The 22,791-nt window shown below is 43.1% G+C and overlaps 1 protein-coding gene across 2 annotated transcripts in view; it reads left to right on the forward strand.

Moving 5' to 3' along the window:
• The first annotated feature begins 475 nt into the window (after positions 1-475).
• The window catches only part of fgf13a (fibroblast growth factor 13a), an 89,651-nt gene continuing 67,335 nt past the window's right edge, over positions 476-22,791 (forward strand). For both annotated transcript variants that reach the window (XM_019863329.1, XM_019863331.1), the window contains exon 1: positions 476-628. In XM_019863329.1, the coding sequence (XP_019718888.1) occupies positions 580-628 (49 nt within the window). In that variant the 5' untranslated portion in view covers positions 476-579. The remainder of the gene's footprint in view (positions 629-22,791) is intronic.

Raw genomic sequence — 22,791 nt, forward strand, 5'->3', positions numbered from 1 at the left:
AGAGGCCACACTGGATGGCCCCCCACTCCAGGCTTTTGTTTGTACACAGAACCCCTCTTTTTCTCTTTTTGGGCGCCCCGTTTTTTAATTTTTAGCGTCATTCACCGCGCGTCGTGCTTTTCCTCTCGCTGGTGTCGATGCAAGTCAGCGGCATTGATGGTGGGAGCGTGTGCTTTCATCCACGTGCATTGATGTCGCGCGCAGCGAGGACGAGATAAGGTAGGATAGCGGAAACACACGCGTACACGTTATTCGCTATTTGCGCGTGTGGCATATGGTCCACGCATGCAGCAACCTCACGCTGTTTTGTTTTCACTGGAAGAACCCCTCGACGCGCGCACCCCTTCAGGCAAGAGGGACCATTGTCTCCTCACTGCACGCCTCGAAATTGCGCGTGGAAAAGCGAAAGGGGTTGAAAAATGTAATTCGTGTGACTCTTTGCCCCCCCCCCCCCCCTCCCACCCGCCCCGGCCATATCTCAGCACGTGGAAGCCCGTGGAAGGATTTGATTGATGACAAAGTAGACCGTCCATCAGGATTCTTGTCTAAATCGGGAATTACGCATCCAAACTGGGATCTATGAGCGGCAAAGTGGCGAAGCCTAAAGAAGACAAGGATGCTTCCAAGGGTAAGTGGCCAGATCGTTTTCATTTTGGCCTTGCACTGAATGCTTTATTACCCCCCCCCCCACTTTAAAAACAATAACGATAGAAATGAAGGTTGTCCCTTCATCCCCTCCACCCCCTTGCATGGTGCAACCGGGTCACTGTGAGCAATGATGGTGAGCTGTTGTCAGCATGTGGACGCCGCAGGCCCACATTGTGCACGATGAGCTTTTTGTTTTGGTGATTGCAATGCCGCAGCCAATCATAGTACGCATGTAGATTGTAGAAGGAAAAAAAAAAGGACGCAAGCAGAAAGGTGGAGACGTGTCCATTGTGTTTCCTCCTGGCATCCTGTTGAATTGTCTGAATCTCTTATGGGAGGAGGGGGGCGGGATTTCATACATTTGAACCCTTTTTTATTTATTTATTTATTTATTTCGCATCCAATTCACAAAAGCTTGGGTGGCCGTTTATCGCCATGGCGACAAAGAGGAGTTAGGGTTACCAGAGAAACCGGCATATGCACACTTCCCAGACACACACACACACACACACACACACACACACACACACTTGCGCATACATGGAGCCGCTGTGAGCAACGTGACGTACGTCACCGTTGTTTCTTCCCACTAATTCAATTGCACGCTCAAAACCGGCAAGTTTGAAGTGATCACTGCGATTAATATGCTTAACTGCTTTGCTTTGGAATAACTGCCACAAGTCATCTCAGTTTAAATCAGGGTTGGAGATTTTTTTTTTCATAGCCCATTCTAGATCTGCAAAGAAATTTCCTAATGTGTATTATTTTATTCATCCATCCATTTTCTGAGAGCTGGAGCCTTTTCAACGACTTTGTTGCAGAAACAGCCTGAACTGATCAGCAGCCATACACGTCATATTTACACTGAGGGAAAAATGTATCTCTCCGCTGAATCTAATGGCTTTCCTAAACCGCACGACTTTTTGATAATTCCTGACTGTCGCGCTGTCATACTACCGGAGAAATATCGTTCTGTGTCACACCACAAGTCCGTCTCCGTCAAGATTCAGTCCATCGGCGCAGGTCCCTCAGGGAGGCGGGACAAGCAGCTGTTGTCGGAGGCATTATGTGCACGTGTGTTGTTTCTATATACAGAAAAGGAAAAAAAAAATGAGAGTATGGACGATGGTGGCGAACGGGTGGTACGGGCTGTCTCTTCTCCAAAAAGAACTTGAGGCAATTGTTTAACATGCTTTGCTAATCGGCTACTAGCTTTGCAGTTAGCCAACGTAGCATGAGTTGAAATGCTACGTATACTTTCCAATATTTCCCCTTTTCTTCAAATCACTTTTAAAATACTGTACACCGCATTGTGATTGCGTGCGCCATGTCCAGTCTCTCGTCATATTTAGGAGGGCGTTCTCTTCCTATTGGTCAATGCCCAAGAACCGATCGAAGCATGACATAGGACATATCACAAATTCTGAGATGTCAGACTTTTGTCGTCCTGGTTCTGAAAGTGTCCCAGACGCCCCCTGACCAATCGTATGTTACCTACGTTACAAATCGTCTACGGGACCGTACGTTTGTTTGCTAAGCGTCAAAATCGGGTCACAACCTTTACTGCATAGACGATCAAAAAGCAATGCATAGCAATCTTATTGCGGGGCCAAGCTAGCAACGACTGTTGTGGTGTCATCTGGCTGAATTCCTGGGAAAACGTCCTTGAGCAACACACTAGAGAACAAGATTTAATGGCTCCTGATGAACTGTTTGACAAGAGTTGTCACCGATTTGTGTGTGTGTGAACAGTGTGAAGCACTTAGGACGAAAGCGTGACGTCCACACTTGTGCCACTCTTGTTAAAAAATGTGACTACCCCCCCCCCCCCCCCCCCCGCTTAGTTCGTGACACTTGAAATGAGACTTTTAAGTGTGCATCTGTTTTGTGCTGACAAAAGAGTGAGCGAAATGTGCTGGCAAAATTGATTCCGAGATTAACCTCAAGAGCATCTTTCTCTCTTCCACTCCCCCTCCAAATCAATGGCCGCCGTGAATGGCTGACTCACTCAAGTTCCGTGGCACGGACGATCCAAAATACATCTTCACCCTTACAGAAGAACAAGGAAAAGCGCAGTGGGATTCACATGATGATAAAAAAAATGTGTGGATTAGATATATGTGCTCTAAAAAAAGAACAACATGACATCAGCTATATAAAAATGAGCTGCTGTAAAGCCATGTGACGTCGACAATGGCATTTATTTGGACTGTTTTTTTTATTTTTTTAAGTCAACAGAATTTAGTGGCATTATATGCATTTTGTGTCTTGCATTTCGTTTCATGAAAACCTGACTGGATGATTTGATAAGCAATGACTTCTCAGGCAGACCTCACAACCAACGTTACAGGCGTGCGAATGTGCGTACATCAGGGTTGTAAGAGTTTGGGATTTCTTCCTGAGAGTTACTATCGTTTTATTTAATTTCGATTTTTTTTTTTTTAAATTCAATTAGTTTTAATTGGTATGATTGTTTTTTTTAATTTTATATTTTTAGAAAATCCTTTGTTTTAGGTTGGTTTGTATTAGTTTTAATCTTAGTTTTATTTCATTTCGTTAAATATTTGGAGTATTTGTTGAGTGCCAAATTAAAAAAAATATAGTTATATTATTGCATAATAAACTAGAATACTCAAACAACTGACCTCGGTTCAGCTGTAGCTACGGACGTACAGCAATACCGAAATAAATACATCACAAATCAACCCAGAAAGCTCATGTATGATGTTAAATGGCAAAAACTAAAATGGGCATTTTTGCTATGATTATAGTTTTATAAATGCAAGATGTATTTTCAGTTACAGTAGTTGTTTTTTGGAAAATCATTTTCCATTTTTATGCCGTTCTTGAATGTTTCTTCAGTTTTAGCTTTACCGTTGGTTTTCGTTCAGTATACTGGCATAAGCTTCGCATAAATTGTGAGGGATTACGTCACCGTAAACACCCGCCTTTTGTTTACGTGACACCCGTTTTGTTCAAGTGTGTAAACTCGAGGTAACGTCGGGGCCTTTTGGTGAGCGTAATGTGATTTCCTAAGTGTGGGTCATCCAGTCGAAACCATACTGCCTCTCCTCTTCTTCTCCCTCGCTGGTGCGTGTAAGGCCGAACATGCAGCGCAGCGGACGTGTAGAAGGATCGCCGCCGATATCAACACCAGTGATTCACGTCGCGTTAGCTTCCTTGCTGTCCTTGTGAAACTAACGCAGGGTGACAAAGTGATGTGCGGATGCATGACGCACGCGCTCCCTCGGCTGTGCGGCGCTTTCGGTGCTGAACCGGAAAACTCGACTCTTGTTTGCACGGCGAGTATACTCATCCGAACGGCTACGGGCGTCTTAACTGGATGGACTGATGACACAGTTTCAGATTTGATATTTTGGCATCACTTCCTGGTTCAAATGTCAGCCTTTTGTTCTGACGCAGATTGGGTCGCGGCGCCCGGAGCAAAGTGACTCGCCTTGCATCAGAGATGTGACACCCTCCATCGCGGCATTGCGTGCTGATCCATGTTTGGTAGCGTTAAGGGCTCGTCCTCGCTTCCTGTGTCAGCTCAGATTTGGGAGTGACACTGTTGACATGTGATTGGTAGTTTGGATTTTTGGTCTTGGAGGCGACTGATGGAAAACCTTTTGTTTAACCTTCACGTACTGCTCAGGTCCTATCTGACCCATTTGAAATGACAATAATATGACCCTTAATGTCATTCTTTCTTTTAAAACATCTTTTTTAAAGCTGGTACGAAGTTGGTGCGCACGGAGGTTGTTCTGATTTAACATTTGAAAACGGATTTTAGATTTGCTGGCGTGTGTTAATTCAAGGAACGTGTTTGTAATGGTGAGACTCTGTGAATCCGTACAGATCCTACCAAGAATGTGCGTGTTCTTCAGAGGGCAGTGGGAACAGTATTCACGGGGGAGCTTGAAAGACTTCCAAGAACTGTCTGCGCACCCACCGCGTTTGCACAGGTTTCCGCTGAAACAGCACTGGTTGATCTTTGAATGGGTCACGAGGGAATCTCGACCATGCGAATGATCATCTGCGCTAGACGGTGCCTCGACACACGCGCGAGATCAGTACAAAAATCCTTTATCTCTGAAACATTGAGAAATGATGAATCATTATTATTATTATTTTTTTAAATGTTGGACAGGCTTTTGGCACCTCTTGAAAAGATACTGTCGGTAGTTCATAACTTGTTATATATTGTCCCGGGACATACAAAAATAAACACTATTGAGGGGTTAAGAAAATAAAAAAATCGCACGCTATTATTGTGACATCACATCCACATTTAAAAAAAAAAAAAAAAACAACCCAAATTTTTAAGTATCGTACCTCCAAACACCAAATTAAGAGTCATTAATTGAAGCCTTTCAGGGACAGCGGTTACTACAGTGGACAGCTTCTTATGTTATCAGGTTACAGGGTGCATGAAAGGGGAAACAACTTATGTCATTTTTTTACATGTCCCACTCGAGCCAAGCAGTTTTCTACCGGGCCCTTGACAAAAAAAAAAGACCCTTTTGTTTGGTTTGATCATTGATAATCTTCTACAAAAGTGTCACTTAGTCTATTCTCTACCATGCTTTCGATGTATTTTTCTATTTTTCGCCACATGTAACGCAGACAATACACGATTTGCGCCCAACGAAGCCAATTTTCCGTCCCGTTTTTAATCTCGGCACAGAACAGCACTGATGGTGTAAAAAAAAAAAAATCCTGCGTGGTACGGTAGCAGCTTTTCTTCAGTGAAATTGAAGTTGCTCTGAAACAGCTGTGCCTGTCAAGCTCTTGGATTAGTAACATATTTCTTCTCCTGTGGCCGCACTTCTGCCAATGTATCATCATTTTTTTTTTTCCCCCTGTCAAATATTTAGAAATCACATTTCAGGTCCGATTTTCGTGTGAGGGGGACAGTAAATTTCTCTTTGCGGAGCAATCAATCATGTTTATTGATGAGGTCCAAGTGGGGACAACAGATTACCGGAAATCCATCCATCCAATTTTTATAGCGATTGTCCTCAAGTGAGCTGGAGCCTATTCCAGTTGATTTGGGGGAGAGGTGGGAGACAGTTTGACTTGGTCGCCAGTCAATCTCAATGCACAGAGACGAAAAAAAAAACCCCAAAGCATTCACGGCCATTCACACCTATGGACCCTTTCATGCACCCTGTAACCTAATAACCTGATTAGCTGTCCACTGTAGTAACCACTGTCCCTGAAAGAGTTAAAATCTACCCACCTGAGGAAAACGTGAAATCTCCACCACAAATAAATAAATGAATGAATGAACGAATGACCCAAAACAAGATCCTTTGGACGGAGATGCTAACCACATGTTCCACAGTGCCACTTTTAAAAACACAAAACAGAGACGTGTCTTGAACAACACTGGCGGATGGAAGCGTAGCCAGTCATTTGAAATGAGAAGCTGAAGTTCTCTGTAAACAAGCGGCAAGTCCTTACCCAAGGGTGCTTGAACAAGGGTTCAACTCATGGTTAAACATTCCACTTCTGAGACTGTTTGTCACAAAAGGCCCAGGCGTAGTAATCTCAGTCTAGAATTGCACGAGAATCTGTTGGGTTGAACGACCCGTCTCCAAAAAGTAGCGATTACACCCGATGACAAAGATCTGCGAACTGCAATAATTTTTTGGTGAGATGTTTTGAACTCATTCACTGGCTATTTTCAATGGGTAGATGTGGGAGAGGGTCTGGCCCAGCTTGTCAAATTCACTATTTCTAAAATTGGGAATGACAAAATCCCTGTAGATGGCAGCACTTTGTATTAGAGATCAGCACAGCTTTTGTGGTGAAGATAAAGATTAGAAGTCAAACTTGGCTCGTCATATCGACCTTGAGGGAGAGAAATGCCGTGTCATTTTAAGTTATCGTAAATATCGATCTGACACCTTATTCTGTTAACTAGAAAAAGCCTGGGAACACACATTCTTTTGTCTGGTAGGTTTGGACCTTAGATTGTCACAAAACACAACATCCTGTGTCTGTTTTGCGATCAATCAAAATAAATAAAACAGTTTGGCGCGAATTAATAAAAAAAAAAAAACAGCACTGTATGGTCAAAAGAAGAAAAAAACTAATCAAACGAATCGACGGCTCCCGACTTTGAGAACTCATAAACTGGGGTGCTTGTAACTCGAGGTACCACTACTTTTTGAAATCTTGTCAGCCTCTGATTGCATCAGTGTTTGTCTTTTTTTTTGTTGTTGTTGTTTATTTTTTTTTTATTTTTTTTTTTTTTGCATCGCAAGTTTTATTTGTTATTGTTACGTCACTTCTGCCCTGAAGTGTTTTGCCCTCAATGCCCCAAAACACTTGAATATTCTAGTGCATTAGTCAGCATGCGGCTCTAATCCACAGAGCTTCTGAGGTGAACGGCTTTTGGGAGCTCAGCGCCCGCTGGAACCAGCGGCCGCTTATATTCGGCGTCCACACAAGTCGCGACAACAATTGCCCTGTCGCGGCCCGGTTTTCAGTGACTCTTTTCGCCGCCTCGCTCCTGCTCTTGTTTTCACTTACAGAGCCGCTGACGCTTTTAATATGCGCTGGGGTTAGGGCCGCGAGTCTACAAGCATCTGGCCGCGTGCCGACATTCTCGCGCAAGACGCAATCGCACGTCAGCGCCCTGTCACAAAACCAGCGCAGCTCTCACGGTGTTTCGGGTCAACTATTGATGCACTTGGCGATCATCACGCTGCTTGGTTTGTTTTTTTTTTTAATCAATCTATTGTCAACACCGCAATCTCATCAAAATAATGGCGTTGTTTTAAAATTCCAGCTAGGTAACGGATTAGTACCTCAGGATTACGGTTCAGGTTACTTTCAGAAATGAACAGCCGTGCCGCGGTCGTTAATCCCGTGTAAATATAATCCTCATAATTGTGGTGATGTTTGTCACACTCTGCCAATAAAAAAAAATAAAAATAATGATGCGTTTGTTCGAGAGAACGTGAAATTTGTTCAGATCGCTGACCCCGTTCTTCTAGAACGCTAATACCTTGAAGCCAACTTGGCTCAGCACTTTTAATGGACAAGGATGGATATGCGAGGACATTACTCGTTTAATATCTCTTCAAAAAAAAAAAAAAGATGACATCAGCAGAAAATGTTTCGGAGTAGCTGGCATCCACTTTCTCATTGGTTAAAATGACCTTGTCTAAATATATCCATCCATCGATACATCTCAGTTTTTGGAATGCTGTATCTCATTTTCTGAAATCATTCGTAGAGGTTAAAAAACAAAAAAGGTCAATTTTCTTCAGTCTTGGAAATGAAATGGAGTGAGTTTATTTTTAAGAGACATCACCCAGTTAAGGTCATTTCATCACATTTGACTCAGCTGGGAATATTTAATGCAAAACGCAACACAATCAGCAGATTTTATTTATTTTTTCTTATTGCTGTTGTTCATGTGCCGCAGCAGCGGTAGAGACACGACTCGTTGGAACCGTTGTGCGATGCCACGGCCCGGAGAGGTCACTGAAGTGATTATTAAAGCTCAAGGTTTCCGCTGAAACCGTGACGAGGCCACCTCTGCAGAACGGAGAGGAATCAGAATGCTGTCGTGGAATTCTTCAAATTTTAAGTCTGCGCTCGAGACACAAATGGAAAAATTGCCCCATGGCTAAGTCGAGGCCTCGCACTTAACAGTATGATACGTTTTACAGCATGTTGATTTCTTCATTTTTAAATCCCACCCAGGATTAATAGTTGCTGTGGACATGAACTAATTAAAGTTGGTGAAAACTAAAAAGGGGATTAAGGCGAAGGAGGAAAGCGAGGCGATAAGGCAGGACCGAGGCTAATAAACAGAGGTTACAGGCGGGAAGTGAGCGAGCAAGAGAGGCACGAGTTGAACTGGCCCAGAGTCCTCCACAGTGCAAACGATTGTTTTGGCTTTCAGTCAAAGGCAGAGTGGTGGTTGCCAGCTCCGTAAAATCCGCGGCCGAGGTTCACCCAAGTGGTCACTGCCAGATATTCGAGAACATTCTTCACCAGGATCAGCTCTGTTTCATACAGTCTAATACTATTAGTGGCGGCCCGGTGGGCCAGTGGTTAGCGCATCGACTTCACAGTGCAGAGGTACCGGGTTCAATTCCAGCTCCGGCCTCCCTGTGTGGAGTTGGCATGTTCTCCCCGGGCCTGTGTGGGTTTTCTCCGGGTACTCCGGTTTCCTCCCACATTCCAAAAACATGCATGGCAAGCTGATTGAACACTCTAAATTGTCCCTAGGTGTGAGCGTGAGCGCAAATGGTTGTTCGCCTCTGTGTGCCCTGCAATTGGCAGACTGAAATTGAAAACACTGGAGCATCTTATTTTTCTCAATAAAAAATTTGTGAAGACAAAGCCCACATTCACGTGATTTTCACATTATTGAAACACATTGAATGATCCATTATGAATGCATGGATGTGAATGATATTGGATACACTTCATCATCAAATCAGTCAGTTCAGTCTGTCAAGTGGGTTGGCTGCAGGGATTTTGAAGGTCCAGCAGGTGGCAGTGGTCAGCGACACAGTATCAGCACAGTATCAACACAGTGTGTCAGTGTGTCGACACGCCTCATGGACCCATCACGAGTACACAGAGACGAACAACCATCCACGCTTGCTCTCACACCTCAAGACAATCTTGTGTTCCACTAACCTGCCAACGCGTGTTATTGGAATGTGGGACGAAACCGGAGTACCCGAAGAAAACCCACACAGGCACGAGGAGAACATGCAAACCCCACACAGGAAGGCCGGAACCGGAATCGAATCCTGCACCTCTGCACTGTGAGGCCGACACGCTAACTAGGTGATCACCGGGGCCGCCCACAAGAATAACTTTTAAACAAAATAATTATGTTAATGGCAGCGTAACCTCAAACCAACCCAGAGGTGTCGCGCTCAAGTCTAAAAGTGGAGTGCCTTTTGGGTGTCTTGAGCGGCGAGAGTGCAGAGTTTGTCGGATCACAAAATGCATCGCCAAGCAAGAGTAAGCAATTTCAAAAGCTGTTCATTAATGAAGGCGCTAAGTGACCCCTAAACCTTGAGCGAGATGCCGCGCTCCCGGGAGGTGAATACCGTTGACTGCATCGATCGACGAGGCGCCCACTCAAAGAGGCTGCTTCATTAGGACGGACATGTGGACACAGATTGATAAATCGAGGAGGTCGGAAATTACTGCCAATGTGCGGGTGTCTGCTGTACGAGGAGGTGTGGACATTCATTAAATGTAAGAGGACATCCGGCAAGCAATTACCGGCCATTTGTCGAAAAGCTCAAGAGACCGCTTGAATTTTTTTTTTCTTTTTTTCAAAACAGAAACTGACGAAAGGACCCAAGGAAGAATGGCAGCTAATTTGAAGACAAATGCGTCTGCAAGTTGTTTCATGTCCTAGTTAACGTCTAGAAGGGGCCAGAGCGCTTTGTATTGCCTTCTCCTTGAAGTCGAATACGCAAGATGATATATCGCGGAAAGCCATTAGCACCATTCTGCGGGGAAAGCGAAGCCATTCAACGCTGATGAAGAGAAGGAAAGATGGAAGGCTAATGCTGCCCCGCTGATATATTCAAGGCAGAGAGGATGAAAGACGAAATGGCACAAGGTTGGAATCCCAGCATATGGAACCCGGAGGTATTAAAAATCAACCTCTCGAATAAAAGGCAGACATATGCCGTCTCCCCGTGCACGTTTAAAACGAACGTATGCCTGCGCCTTCTATTTGAGGAACATTTAAACGAACGACAAAGACATCCATTGTGCAGATGATCACTAAATATAGCAGCGATCCTCCACCGGTCCCCCGAAGCCAATTTGAGTCTGGAGAAGGCTGAACATCACGGCTGCGCCTGCCCGCTTCTCATCAGGGAGACGTCATTTACATAATGAAATGCTGCCACGGCAACGGCGGCATCACGCAAACACGTGCTCGCAGCCCGAGAGACACCCTCCGTATGGAAAAGACACACTTGATTAGGAAATAAAGGGCGGGAGAGCAGCTGTAAATGAGCCGTTCCCGGGGCACTGATGGAGGTGCGGCTCTCGATCGTTCTCTTTTGACGCTTTGATATGATCTTACGTTAACCCCAACTTGCCTTCTATAACAGTCAACGTACGATATATCCCCTTGAAAGTGTGATCTAAATTCACTCGACCATTCCTTAAATTACTTTCAGATACGTGAAGTGAACCTCCGATTTTTAGAATCGGCCATCGATGCCACGAGATCGACGATGCCCTTATAGATATCTCGGCTGGTTGTGTGACACCTTGTCGAAATGTCATTTAAAATACATTTTCAAAATTCTGGAACCGTGACTTGTCAAAATGGTGTAGATATCTCAAAGTGGCCCTCGATTAATAACTCCCCTCAATTAAGCCTTTCATGCACCCTGTAACCTGATAACATGATGAGCTGTCCACTGTAGTTACCGTTGTCCTCAAAATGGTAGAAAAAAGAAACAAATAATAACTGTAAGGGGAATATTATGCATGTGACCTCTATGACATTAGACCCTTTTATACTTGCAGTTCAGCACCTTGGAAATGTTTTTTTGTCATTAATTAGTGTTTTTTTTTTTCTCAATATTTCCAAACGACACGTTTTCATTTTGGATGGACTACTCATCGTAAAGTCACCCAATCATAGTGCCAATGTTTTCATTTCCGACACTTACACTTTGTTTGGAGGCATCATCGGAGATTGATGAGGGGAGACGGGACGCTGCAGTATGGGGGCGAAGGAGGCAAGACGGGAGGGAAGCGAAAGGAGAGAGAGAGAGAGAGAGAGAGGGAGAGATCTAACAGTACAAGTGACGAGCATAAAAAAGATGAACGGCACTTTAGGCCAAATGAAAAGGTTGCACGCAATGACAAGAAAGCGCTTTAGTTTTAGTTAAAGGTTACCCCATAAAATCAGGATCGGGACAGTCTTCAAATTTTTCTATTCGGTTCGATTTCAAGTGTGTTTTTGCACAGGTCAGAGACTGAGGTTGAACTTTTGACCCTAATTCCAAAAGATTTGGCTTTGGTTTGGCACAAACACAACACTGCTCATCACCAAATGAACATCATATCACAAAGTTCCAAATAGTCGATGTTAGCGCCAAACGTTCAGGTTTCTGCAAGAAAAAAAATAATTTAATGAGAGGCACTTGAACACTTTCATGCACCCTGTAAGCTGATAACATGATAAGCAGTCCACTGTCGTAACCGCTGTCCCTGAAAGGGTTAAATGGCGGCAGGTGTGTGATACAGTTTCATTGCGATGTGTTATGAGAGGGTGTGCACACTTGTGCAACCGCATTATCTCAGTTGCTTTTTACTTCCTGTCTCAAAAGATTTGTTTGCACAGTTTGTAAGTCACATTAAGATTGGATTTTTTTTTGTAATGATTCATTTTAGTTTCATTTTTTTATTTTTCCAATGCGTGGCATTTTAACAGGGGTGTGTCGACTTTTTATATCCCCCATGTGGTCAGAGTGCATTCCCCCGCACGCCGTCAAAGTTTCGCAGATGTCGCTGTAATTACCTGAATGCAAAGTGAACGCGTCTGCAGTTTGCCGGCGTGAATTGGAGACGCCGTCATATTTATTTATGCGACGCGATTTACTTTTCGCTTGTTCATATCGTGCGCTGGCGATAGAACGGAAACAATGATTCGCTGCTAGTCCCAATTTGTCTTGCTTGAGTATCCCAGTTTCAGAGCCTACCTTGCATAAAGGGCAAGATGAAAACATTGCATGTTAAATAATGACCGGATCATCTGCTTAAATGTCACCAGAGCGTCGACTGATGAGACGCTGTTAACAGACATAGGAAGTTAATTCCGTCAATTAAAAACATCGGCCAGGCGTTCCCGAGAGCTGCGTCTCAGTGCGGACGGCACAGTGATCCGTAAATAGACACCGTTTATTACCTTCATATTGATTCATGAGTCTGGACGTTTTCCATTTGTCAACAGTGACAGCTGGATGAGTGACGATGCAGGCGGCGTGATATGATAATCTTGAAATGACAGCGGATATTTAAATCGAAATGAGGGATTCCAAGTGCTTCTTATTTGCAAATTGGCATGTTTTGGCTCGTGGCTTGTAACTAACGAGTGGAGAAAGCAAAATGGCTAATTTTCACATGTTAAAATAAAATCCAGGTGTCCTGATAATACATATTTTTTAGAATTCTACTGATTATCCTATCGATTAATCAGAAAAAAAGTTTCACTATCTGCGACTTTTAGTGTGTTTGGCTTTAAAAGGCGGGGCCTGGCCTGGTGAGTGACGTGGGTGTCAGAGAATGAAGGTGAGGAGTTGGCTTGCTGGAGACTGGCTAATGTGTTGAGTTACTCGGTGTGATTTGTAGCCACTGTCAGCTTGTGCATGAGTGCGTTTATGACCTGTTTTGTTTTGTTCATCAACCCTTTCAGGGATAGCGGTTACTACAGTGGGCAGCATATCATGTTATCAGATTAAAGGGTGGATGAAAGGGTCAAATAAAGTACAGCAGTCACAGTACGTTCTAAGTCGCAATGCTAGATGCTCTATGAAATGAGCTAACATTGACACATGACCCTTTCGACACAGAGTGGTGCATTTGATCACTTGATGGCAGTGACAGTCTGAGTGGTAAAAGAAAATCAAGAATTACATCCCACTCTTTATAAAACTTCGCAGAACTCAATTTCTCTCAAGGGGGAATGGGGCGGGGGGGGGTGGTCCTGTCTTGGGAGAATCAGCCTCTGACCACCTCAACCCTCCATTGCTGGGTCAATTGCAAGTGCAGTTTTTGTTTCCATGACAACCAGGTGCGGAGCGAAAGGCTCAAAGTTGAAGGAAACAGGGAGGCAGCGTTTCAATCACACATCACACAACCCAACCAACCTTTTTTTTTTTTTTTTGAGGGCTGCAATGGCTTCATGGCATTAATTAAATATGCGATTGAATTGAGTTACAAACTTGGTCATGGAATGAATTAAACTTAAGTCAAGCAACTACGATACCTGCAGCAGAGTGTAGTCGCAAAATAACTTCATTGTGTCATCCGTCCCACGTGTGGCGTAATGCACTTGAAATATAATATTCACATGGCGGCATGAATAATGAAAGGAACTGTGATTCCTCGTGTCTCTTGCCAGAAAAATCGCAGCTTTTGTGCTCGTGACAGGAGTGACGACATGTACAGCATCCACCCCGCGTTTCAAACGCGTTCGACCAACTCAATTTCAGGCGCGTCTTTTATTATTTGGTCTGCGTGGAATGGGAGTTGACATGTTTTTTTAGGGTTGTACAAGCAGAAGGTGTGGAGGCGGTCCTCGCACTTGTGCCGCAATTAGTCATCACGGTCGCTTAATAGATACACTTATGGGCCTCTTTTCTTGTCAGAGTGAAAAATGATCTCTATTTGTGTCTTGACAGGTCACTCGGACCTTTGGACGTTTTTAAAAAATGTTTCTTTCTTTGCTGGAGGTTATATTTTAGAACCTAAAACTCATAAGGAACACATGTGAAGCCGTGTCTTGGCAGGTACACAAACAATATTTTTCTTATGCTTCTTCATTGCAGTCTTTTGTCAAGGGCTTAGAGCTCATCAGATGATCTGCAAATACAATTATGGCTAATGTTTGATGAGACAACAGCAAATGCAACTTCTTACATTTGAGCATTTAATAATGCCAGTTCGCGTTGCAATTGTGATGAAAATATCCATCCATCCATCCATTTTCAACACCGCTGATCGTGAAGAGGGTCACGGTATTTGCTGGAGCCTATCCCAGCTGACTTTGGGTGAAAGGCGGGATAACCCCTGAACTGGTCGGCAGTCAGTCGCAGGGCACGTCACGAGTGGAAACCAGCCCCATGCTGCCCGCACACAAGTCAGGCAAGTGTACCACCACACCATCAGCGACCTATGATGAAAGTATGTTTGATTTTAATCAAATAGTCTTCAAAACACAAACTCGTCCAGAACGTGGCATTCGTTTCACTCCTTCGAAAGACCTGTCGTTTCTGATATCTTCACATATTTTTCCCGCAGTCTTGCCATACAACTCACAACAATGTAGTTTGAAACACAAAGCGTTTCAGTTATATGGTTGTCTGTCCGAACTCTCGGGGCCACCATGGGAAAAGGGTACATGCCGCAGAGGAGAGACAAAGAAGAAGTCGGGTGGGCTGTACAATAATGGATGCCATTTTACTTCTCTCTCTCTCTCTCTCTCTCTCTCTCTCTCTCTCTCTCTCTCTCTCTCTCTCTCTCTCTCTCTCTGAGAGAGAGAGTACTAGTGGGTTAGGGTTTGCTTTGACGTGTGCTGCTGACTACAGTGATATTGCTCAGTGTGTGTGTGTGTGTGTGTGTGTGTGTGTGTGTGTGTGTGTGTGTGTGTGTGTGTGTGTGTGTGTGTTCAGCGCTCCATGCTGTAAAAGCTTTGAGGGACAGATGGCGACTCAGGCTCAGTGTGACTTGTTCTCCCGGTTCTCTCGTCTTTGGCTGCAGGTCTGCATCCTGTCTTTGGCTGCAGCGTCACAACCATAATGAATGTGCACAATGCGCATGCACACACACACACACACACACACACACACACACACACACACAGTGTCTTCTGGAGTAGTATCCGGCTTCCCCCCCCCCTTCCCCCGCAGGCTAACTGGGCCAGATAGCCTTTCGACCCTGCCTGCTGCTTCCACCTGAACCGTGCCGGAATTCAAATTCATGGTTGAGACAGAGAATACGCTCAGCGGCTTTGTTCATTCCACTTAATGACAGAACATCAAATGTATGACGGCCAGCCCGAACTGTTGACCTACACTCTGTCAAAATCATGTTAAATGGGGACCTGTGTTACCAGCAAATCCGAGTGTTCTCTCTCATAAGAATTTAGTTGAAAAATATGAACATTTGGTCTAAAAAAAAAAAAAAAAAAGGCTTCTCTCCTATCTACAGCCCATCAGGATGGATTTTTGAATTTTTTTATTTTTTTGGAGTTTGATGCTGATAACCAATTCGATCAGATTATTATTTTTTCGGTCCCTTTAACACTAGAAATTAATAACAGGCTGAACATTGACTATTTTACAAAACTTAGTCCTTTAGTAGGGTGGTCTGGTGGTTGACTGGTTAGTGTCAGCCTCACAGTGCAGAGGTGTAGGGTTCGATTCCAGCTCCGGCGTTCCTGTGTGGAATTTGCATGTTCTCCTCATACCTGCGTGGGTTTTCTTTGGGTACTCCGGTTCCATCCCACATTCCAAAAACATGCGTGGCAGGTGAATGGAACACTATAAATTGTCCCTAGGTGTGAGTGTGAGCGCGGCTGGTTTCTTCATCTAGGTGTGCCCTGCGATTGGCTGGCAACCATGAGAGTTAGCAAAATGTCCTTTTAAAGAGGAACAGAGGACAAAAATTGCAATTAATTATGAGCAATCATCCGAAAAACAGAGTGACGGCTTTTAATTGTTTTTCAGCTCGATTGACGGCACAATAACACTCAAGCTAATCAAAAGAGCTTTGCCTTTAGAACGCTTATTATTTATCTACCGCGCTTTGAGGCGTGTTTTATGAAATAATATTTCGAGTGATACACAGGCTTTGATTCATTTAGTCAGCCGTACAAGACTGGCGAAAGTATTAGAAACAACCATTCGTGAGATACAACGCAAAAATAAACCATACAGTGGTGTTAAATGAATGGTCTGCATGGTGTGTCACTACAAAAGGGCAGACTTGACACCCATTATCTCAACGGGTTAGCCCCGACCGTAATAATCAGCCGATAATTATTCACCGACTCCAAACAAATTAATGAAAGATGCGTTAAAAAAAAAAATGCGTGGCGTGTAAATTTCACCCTATCGATCTTGGAGTGGAAGGAGACAGCTGGATGATGAGAAAAGGGCCGTATCTCTTGCTGAAATTTATGAAGGCCTCTCCAGTGTTTGCTCATCCTTGCTTTCTTTCCAGGTTAAAAAAAATAAAAAAGTGGAACCACTACAGTCAAGCACAATAAATCCTGGCATCTGATTTGAATCTTCCCATAGGAAATCATGGAAATTCAACTCATCCATCCATCCTTCCTTCCTTCCTCCCCGAGTTGTATGTCATACAGCTTAAGTGCATTTCCGTTGACATTGTAACAAGCAGCGGATTAGCAGATAGCATTTGTGAGCAATTCTTCCAAAAAGAGGCTTCAAGCTGGTCATTTGCACTACCAGTTAGAGTTAACTGTAAAATGAATAGAAAATGACACCAAGTGTTCAACCAAACCGCATAACTTTGCCTAATGAAGGCCCGCTAGCTTAATGCTAAGACACAATGCAAAATGCCAGAGATGCTAATGTATAGCATCGGTGTCATGGTGTTGTAGCCTTTTAAGCAATGGATATTTTAGCTCAAAGCAACAAATGTCCACAGATATAACATTCACTAAAGTTAAAGCCGCACGAAATTTGATGAATTGAAACATGACATTTTCTAGTTTGTTTGTTTGTTTGTTTTTGTTTTCTTCTCCAAATCGTACATCTTATGGAGTGTTCAAATTTGGAGTGTTTTTTTGTACAGAAGTACTGTATCTCCTTTTCATCATGCTGCCGTTTTCTCTCTATTGACGTGTGTTACAGATAAAAATGTGCTTGTGTTTGTGTTTGTTTTTTGCTCCAAATAGCAGCCCCACTAACAGGGTTGGTGATATGGATCAACACGCAGGCGCCTCCATCACGCAATGTAAATCACCAGTTAGCAAAAAAAAAAAAAAAAACAACACAAAGATTTTATGTGCTCCTGCAGTCAGTGTGGAAGAAATCCTGTCGGCAAACACCATATCATTATCCCAGAATGACAGCAGCATAGCAACAATCCAGAGACGTATCACCTCATTAACTCAAATCCAAATGTAGCAGGCATTTAATTGCCGTGTTGGTGTTGGTATGTTTTGCGCCTCCCCTTTCAAAACTATTTGCCTCTGAACTTATTACAGCTAGGTCACGTCTAATGGAGGTGTTTGTCTTTGCAAAGCGATCCCCGCCAGCCTGCCGCTGCCTGGCGGCTAATGAGCGCTTGGGTCGCGGCCCCCTCCGATTGAAGGAAGGCGGGGGGGGGGGGTATAAAAGATGACAAACGGAAGAAGAATGGCCTGGCGGTGGGGGATATGCATGCAGTCTGCGAAGTTGCTTCTGCTTGTTAATGGGAAGAAGTGTGGCTGCTTTAAAGGTGTCGGTGGTCATTCTGTAAAGATTTGCTGAAACTTTCATTCCTTTGATTTAGAGGTAAATAATACCACCAAGAGCACCAGTTAGAAACAAACTTGCCTGTAGCGGCGGCTTTTGGTCTAAATTGCAGTGGTATTTTTCACCAAATTGCCCTTTTATTTACAATATACAACTAAGAAACGCAACATGTGTGGTGCTAACTCACCATGTGGTTCGAGTTGAACGGCAGCGGCTTTTTACCATTACATCAAATGTGAGGTTCATGAACTTGCCCACCTTCTACTGCGTTGGCATTTCTCTCTCTCTCATAAACGACGCGAAAAGTTAAGATTGATCCACTAATCTTCATCTTCAACTGAACAGCTGTTCTGATCTTAAATCCAAGCAATGCAGCACTGCGATCTAACGGGCGAGACCGTTCTTCATGCCTGCCGGTTGGACTCCAATTGACAGTTGACAAATGTAAATGTTTACGCCAGTGATTAAGTTAAAATTATGACCCAGACCCCCCCCCCCCCCAAAAAAAAAAAAAAAAAAAAAAAAATTGGTTATTTTGGCGTACTGGAACGGATTAATGGAATCTCAATTCATTTCAATGGGGAATAGTGATTTGTTATAAATGAGGTTACAAGCCTGGTCCCTGCACAAATTAAACTTGTACGTAAAGGTACCACTGCAAATCTAAAAATATCCTTGCCTGAAATGACCTTTTGCACCAGCTTTTGAGAGCGAAACGTGAGGTTTTCTTTGGAAGGGTCTTCATGTGCAACCATGTCAAAACAGACCTGCATGGGCGTTCCCATCTCCCGTGTGTTTTTTTTTTGTTTCTGACCGTGTGCTATGTACTGAAACATTCTCTTGCACACTGCTGAAATGTAGTCATGCACACGATTGAAATGCTGTAATGTACGCCGCTCAATACGCACACTTCAGTATTCATATGAACGGATTTCAGTCTGATGTTTGAAAAGATTCCAGTGGCGAATGTGTTTCGGTTGCGTGTGAAACCATTATAGTAGTGTGTATTGGAGCATTTCAGAGATCTTTATGACAGAATCACATTGGTGTGTATAAGAGTGTTTCGTTTGGTTTATGAGAGTGCATCAGTTGTGCATGTGAAAGTGTTTGAGTTGTGTGTATGAGTAGAAAAAGAAACTAGCGTACTGTATGAGAAAGTTTCAGTTTCTGCATGACAAGTGTGTGTGTGTGTGTGTGTGTGTGTGTGTGTGTGTGTGTGTGTGTGTGTGTGTGTGTGTGAGAGAGCGTTTTGGTCGTGTACATTACTGAACACAAATTCATGTGTTTTATGAGAGTATTTCAGGAATTTACATGAGAGGGGAAAATGTAGTCTGAATGTGAGCATTTTAGTAGTGTGTGAGAGTTTTTCAGTAGTTGAGAGTGTATTTCAGCGGTGTATAGGAGAGCATTTCAGTAGTGTATATAACCCCCCCCCCCAAAAAAAAAGAAAGAAAATCTGTTATGTACATGAGAGCATTTTGGGGTTGTGTATGAGAGCAATTCAGTAGCGTCTATGACAGTAAAAAAAATTGTAGTGTGTTAGAAATAATTTCAGTGGAGCATTTTTCTTTTTTTTTTAATTGGGGGGGGAAGTTCCTTTAATTTTAAAATTCACTCATTTTTGCTATCTTATTTTTTCATGGCAAAATAGAACATGTCCAATGCAGCATATCCATCAGATGTTGACATTTTTGGCCAAAGGTTTGAATCGGGAATCGCTCCAAAACTGTCACGAGAACACACGCTGTGTTCAGCGTCATGTCTGACGTCAGCGGTCTCTTTGACGCGCGGTGAGGTTACATCACGTGACTCTCGACAGTCGTCGTCCCCCCCGCCTCCTGCGTGTGCGCGGATCACCTCCTGCGAATGACACTTCGACGCTCCTGGAAAGATTTAAAATGCTTTCTCATTAAGAGCCAGCAGCCTGACGAAAGATTGCGCCATTGTGACAAAAGAATGAACGCAGTTTGGGGTCTGTGTCATTGATGAGCATGGATTTTCCACTCAATAATAACAACAAAATTCAATATCTAGACATGTCCTTTTCTCCTCACTCCTCTTCTCCTGTTGCATCATTACCTGTGGTAGACCCCACCAAAACTCTTTTTTTTTCTTTTAAGAAAGGCTTTAAATCATTCTGCCTGTCTACTTTGCTTCTCCAAGTTAACTCTGCTAAAATGCTGTTCGCCCTTGCCTCAGCAATACTTATAATTCACAGTGTCAAGTTTGACACGTCCTCGGTGGCCAACGAGCTTGTAATATACTCGGCCCGAGGTTTATCCTGAGCCGTCTGCATCGGGTAGCTTGTCAGGAGTGCGGCGTGGACACGAATGATGACAAACATTACTTGGAATCGTGTGATAAAGCAGAGCTGCTTGGACGGTTGAGGAGAACACTTTTTACCTCGACGATTCATCGTGTGGATTATGTGGAGGAGTCTGTCAAATGTTCGAGGCATTCTCTGGAATTTTCTCCATGTTTTAACATATTTTTTTTAGGCTGATGCGAGGTTTGGCCGAATAAGATTCTGAGAGCCCATTAATGAGCCGTTTAATTAATTAAAAAAAAAGTTTCCTTGATACTGAAAATAACAATGATATAACAGCCAAAACATCGAAACATTTCACAATTTTTTGGAACATTTCTTTTTTAAAAAATCATGTTCCTTACCATTTGTTTAACTTTACAGCAAGAGAGGAAATGTGACAAAAGCAGCCCAATGTACTTATTTTTTGGCTAATTGGGGGGGGAAGTTCCTTTAATTTTAAAATTCACTCATTTTTGCTATCTTATTTTTTCATGGCAAAATAGAACATGTCCAATGCAGCATATCCATCAGATGTTGACATTTTTGGCCAAAGGTTTGAATCGGGAATCGCTCCAAAACTGTCACGAGAACACACGCTGTGTTCAGCGTCATGTCTGACGTCAGCGGTCTCTTTGACGCGCGGTGAGGTTACATCACGTGACTCTCGACAGTCGTCGTCCCCCCCGCCTCCTGCGTGTGCGCGGATCACCTCCTGCGAATGACACTTCGACGCTCCTGGAAAGATTTAAAATGCTTTCTCATTAAGAGCCAGCAGCCTGACGAAAGATTGCGCCATTGTGACAAAAGAATGAACGCAGTTTGGGGTCTGTGTCATTGATGAGCATGGATTTTCCACTCAATAATAACAACAAAATTCAATATCTAGACATGTCCTTTTCTCCTCACTCCTCTTCTCCTGTTGCATCATTACCTGTGGTAGACCCCACCAAAACTCTTTTTTTTTCTTTTAAGAAAGGCTTTAAATCATTCTGCCTGTCTACTTTGCTTCTCCAAGTTAACTCTGCTAAAATGCTGTTCGCCCTTGCCTCAGCAATACTTATAATTCACAGTGTCAAGTTTGACACGTCCTCGGTGGCCAACGAGCTTGTAATATACTCGGCCCGAGGTTTATCCTGAGCCGTCTGCATCGGGTAGCTTGTCAGGAGTGCGGCGTGGACACGAATGATGACAAACATTACTTGGAATCGTGTGATAAAGCAGAGCTGCTTGGACGGTTGAGGAGAACACTTTTTACCTCGACGATTCATCGTGTGGATTATGTGGAGGAGTCTGTCAAATGTTCGAGGCATTCTCTGGAATTTTCTCCATGTTTTAACATATTTTTTTTAGGCTGATGCGAGGTTTGGCCGAATAAGATTCTGAGAGCCCATTAATGAGCCGTTTAATTAATTAAAAAAAAAGTTTCCTTGATACTGAAAATAACAATGATATAACAGCCAAAACATCGAAACATTTCACAATTTTTTGGAACATTTCTTTTTTAAAAAATCATGTTCCTTACCATTTGTTTAACTTTACAGCAAGAGAGGAAATGTGACAAAAGCAGCCCAATGTACTTATTTTTTGGCAGGGGGGGACAATTTCTTGTTAGAATATTTGAATTGTCATTATTTTAGTCTTATGTTTTGCTGTGTTTACATCTAAAAGAAAGAGAAAAAAAAGAATCGGCAGAAAACGAATTTTGGCCCATTTTAAAAGAGCCAATCAGCTCGATTAATCGCTCGGGTCCTCCATTTGAATATGGAGTCAGTTCAGGACTGTTCTTCGATATATTAAATAATGATTCCCAATATTTGAGCCATTATCCAATTTCAGTCGTTTGAGAATTTACTGCAAATATTATATCTTAATTCATCTCTCTATCCCTGCTAGCGGCGTGTACTGACAGGCAGAATAATTAACGACATTTTTTTTTTTTGCCCATACGTGACACATTCATTTCATACACTGTGAACAATACAATTCCAATTTTATTTATTTTATTTTTTTAAATCCAACCTGAGCCTCTTTCTGATGTGGCTATCAATCGGATACATCGCCGATACGTCTCATCGCTACGCATCTGAATTATATGTCATCAAAAGCCTGACGTGCACTCCACGCGGGCGGGGAGGAGTGCTTGGGAGCTAGACCACTGACAACCATCCGTGAATCTGCAAAGTTGATTTGAGTAACGTTAGGATCTTCTATTTCACTTTAATCCCACTTGAAACATGAAGTTGACATTTATGGCGATAGTATTAATTAAGCCCCGCAGACGGTTCATTTAATTCACGTGGTAATGTCGTGATATCATTTTCAGGAGAGATCTCCCCATAAAATCAGATCGAAAAGCTTCGTCTCACTTCCCCAAAATATTTCGACCATCCTCCCTCCCAAAGTTTGGCAACATGGGGGATTTCTTCTTTTGAAAATGACTGAGTTAATACCAAGGGGACACAAATACTAAAATCTTACATAGAATCATGCTTATACTTTAAGTTTATTTCTTCCTCAATCTGACAAGCAAAGCTGCAGTATCATATTCTGTTACGGTAGGACATCACGCCCCATTTAAACGACTTCTTCCTAAATTCAAGCTTGAAA

Source organism: Hippocampus comes, unplaced genomic scaffold, assembly GCF_001891065.2.
Source record: "Hippocampus comes isolate QL1 unplaced genomic scaffold, H_comes_QL1_v1.1 scaffold381, whole genome shotgun sequence".
Classification (NCBI taxonomy): Eukaryota; Metazoa; Chordata; class Actinopteri; order Syngnathiformes; family Syngnathidae; genus Hippocampus; species Hippocampus comes.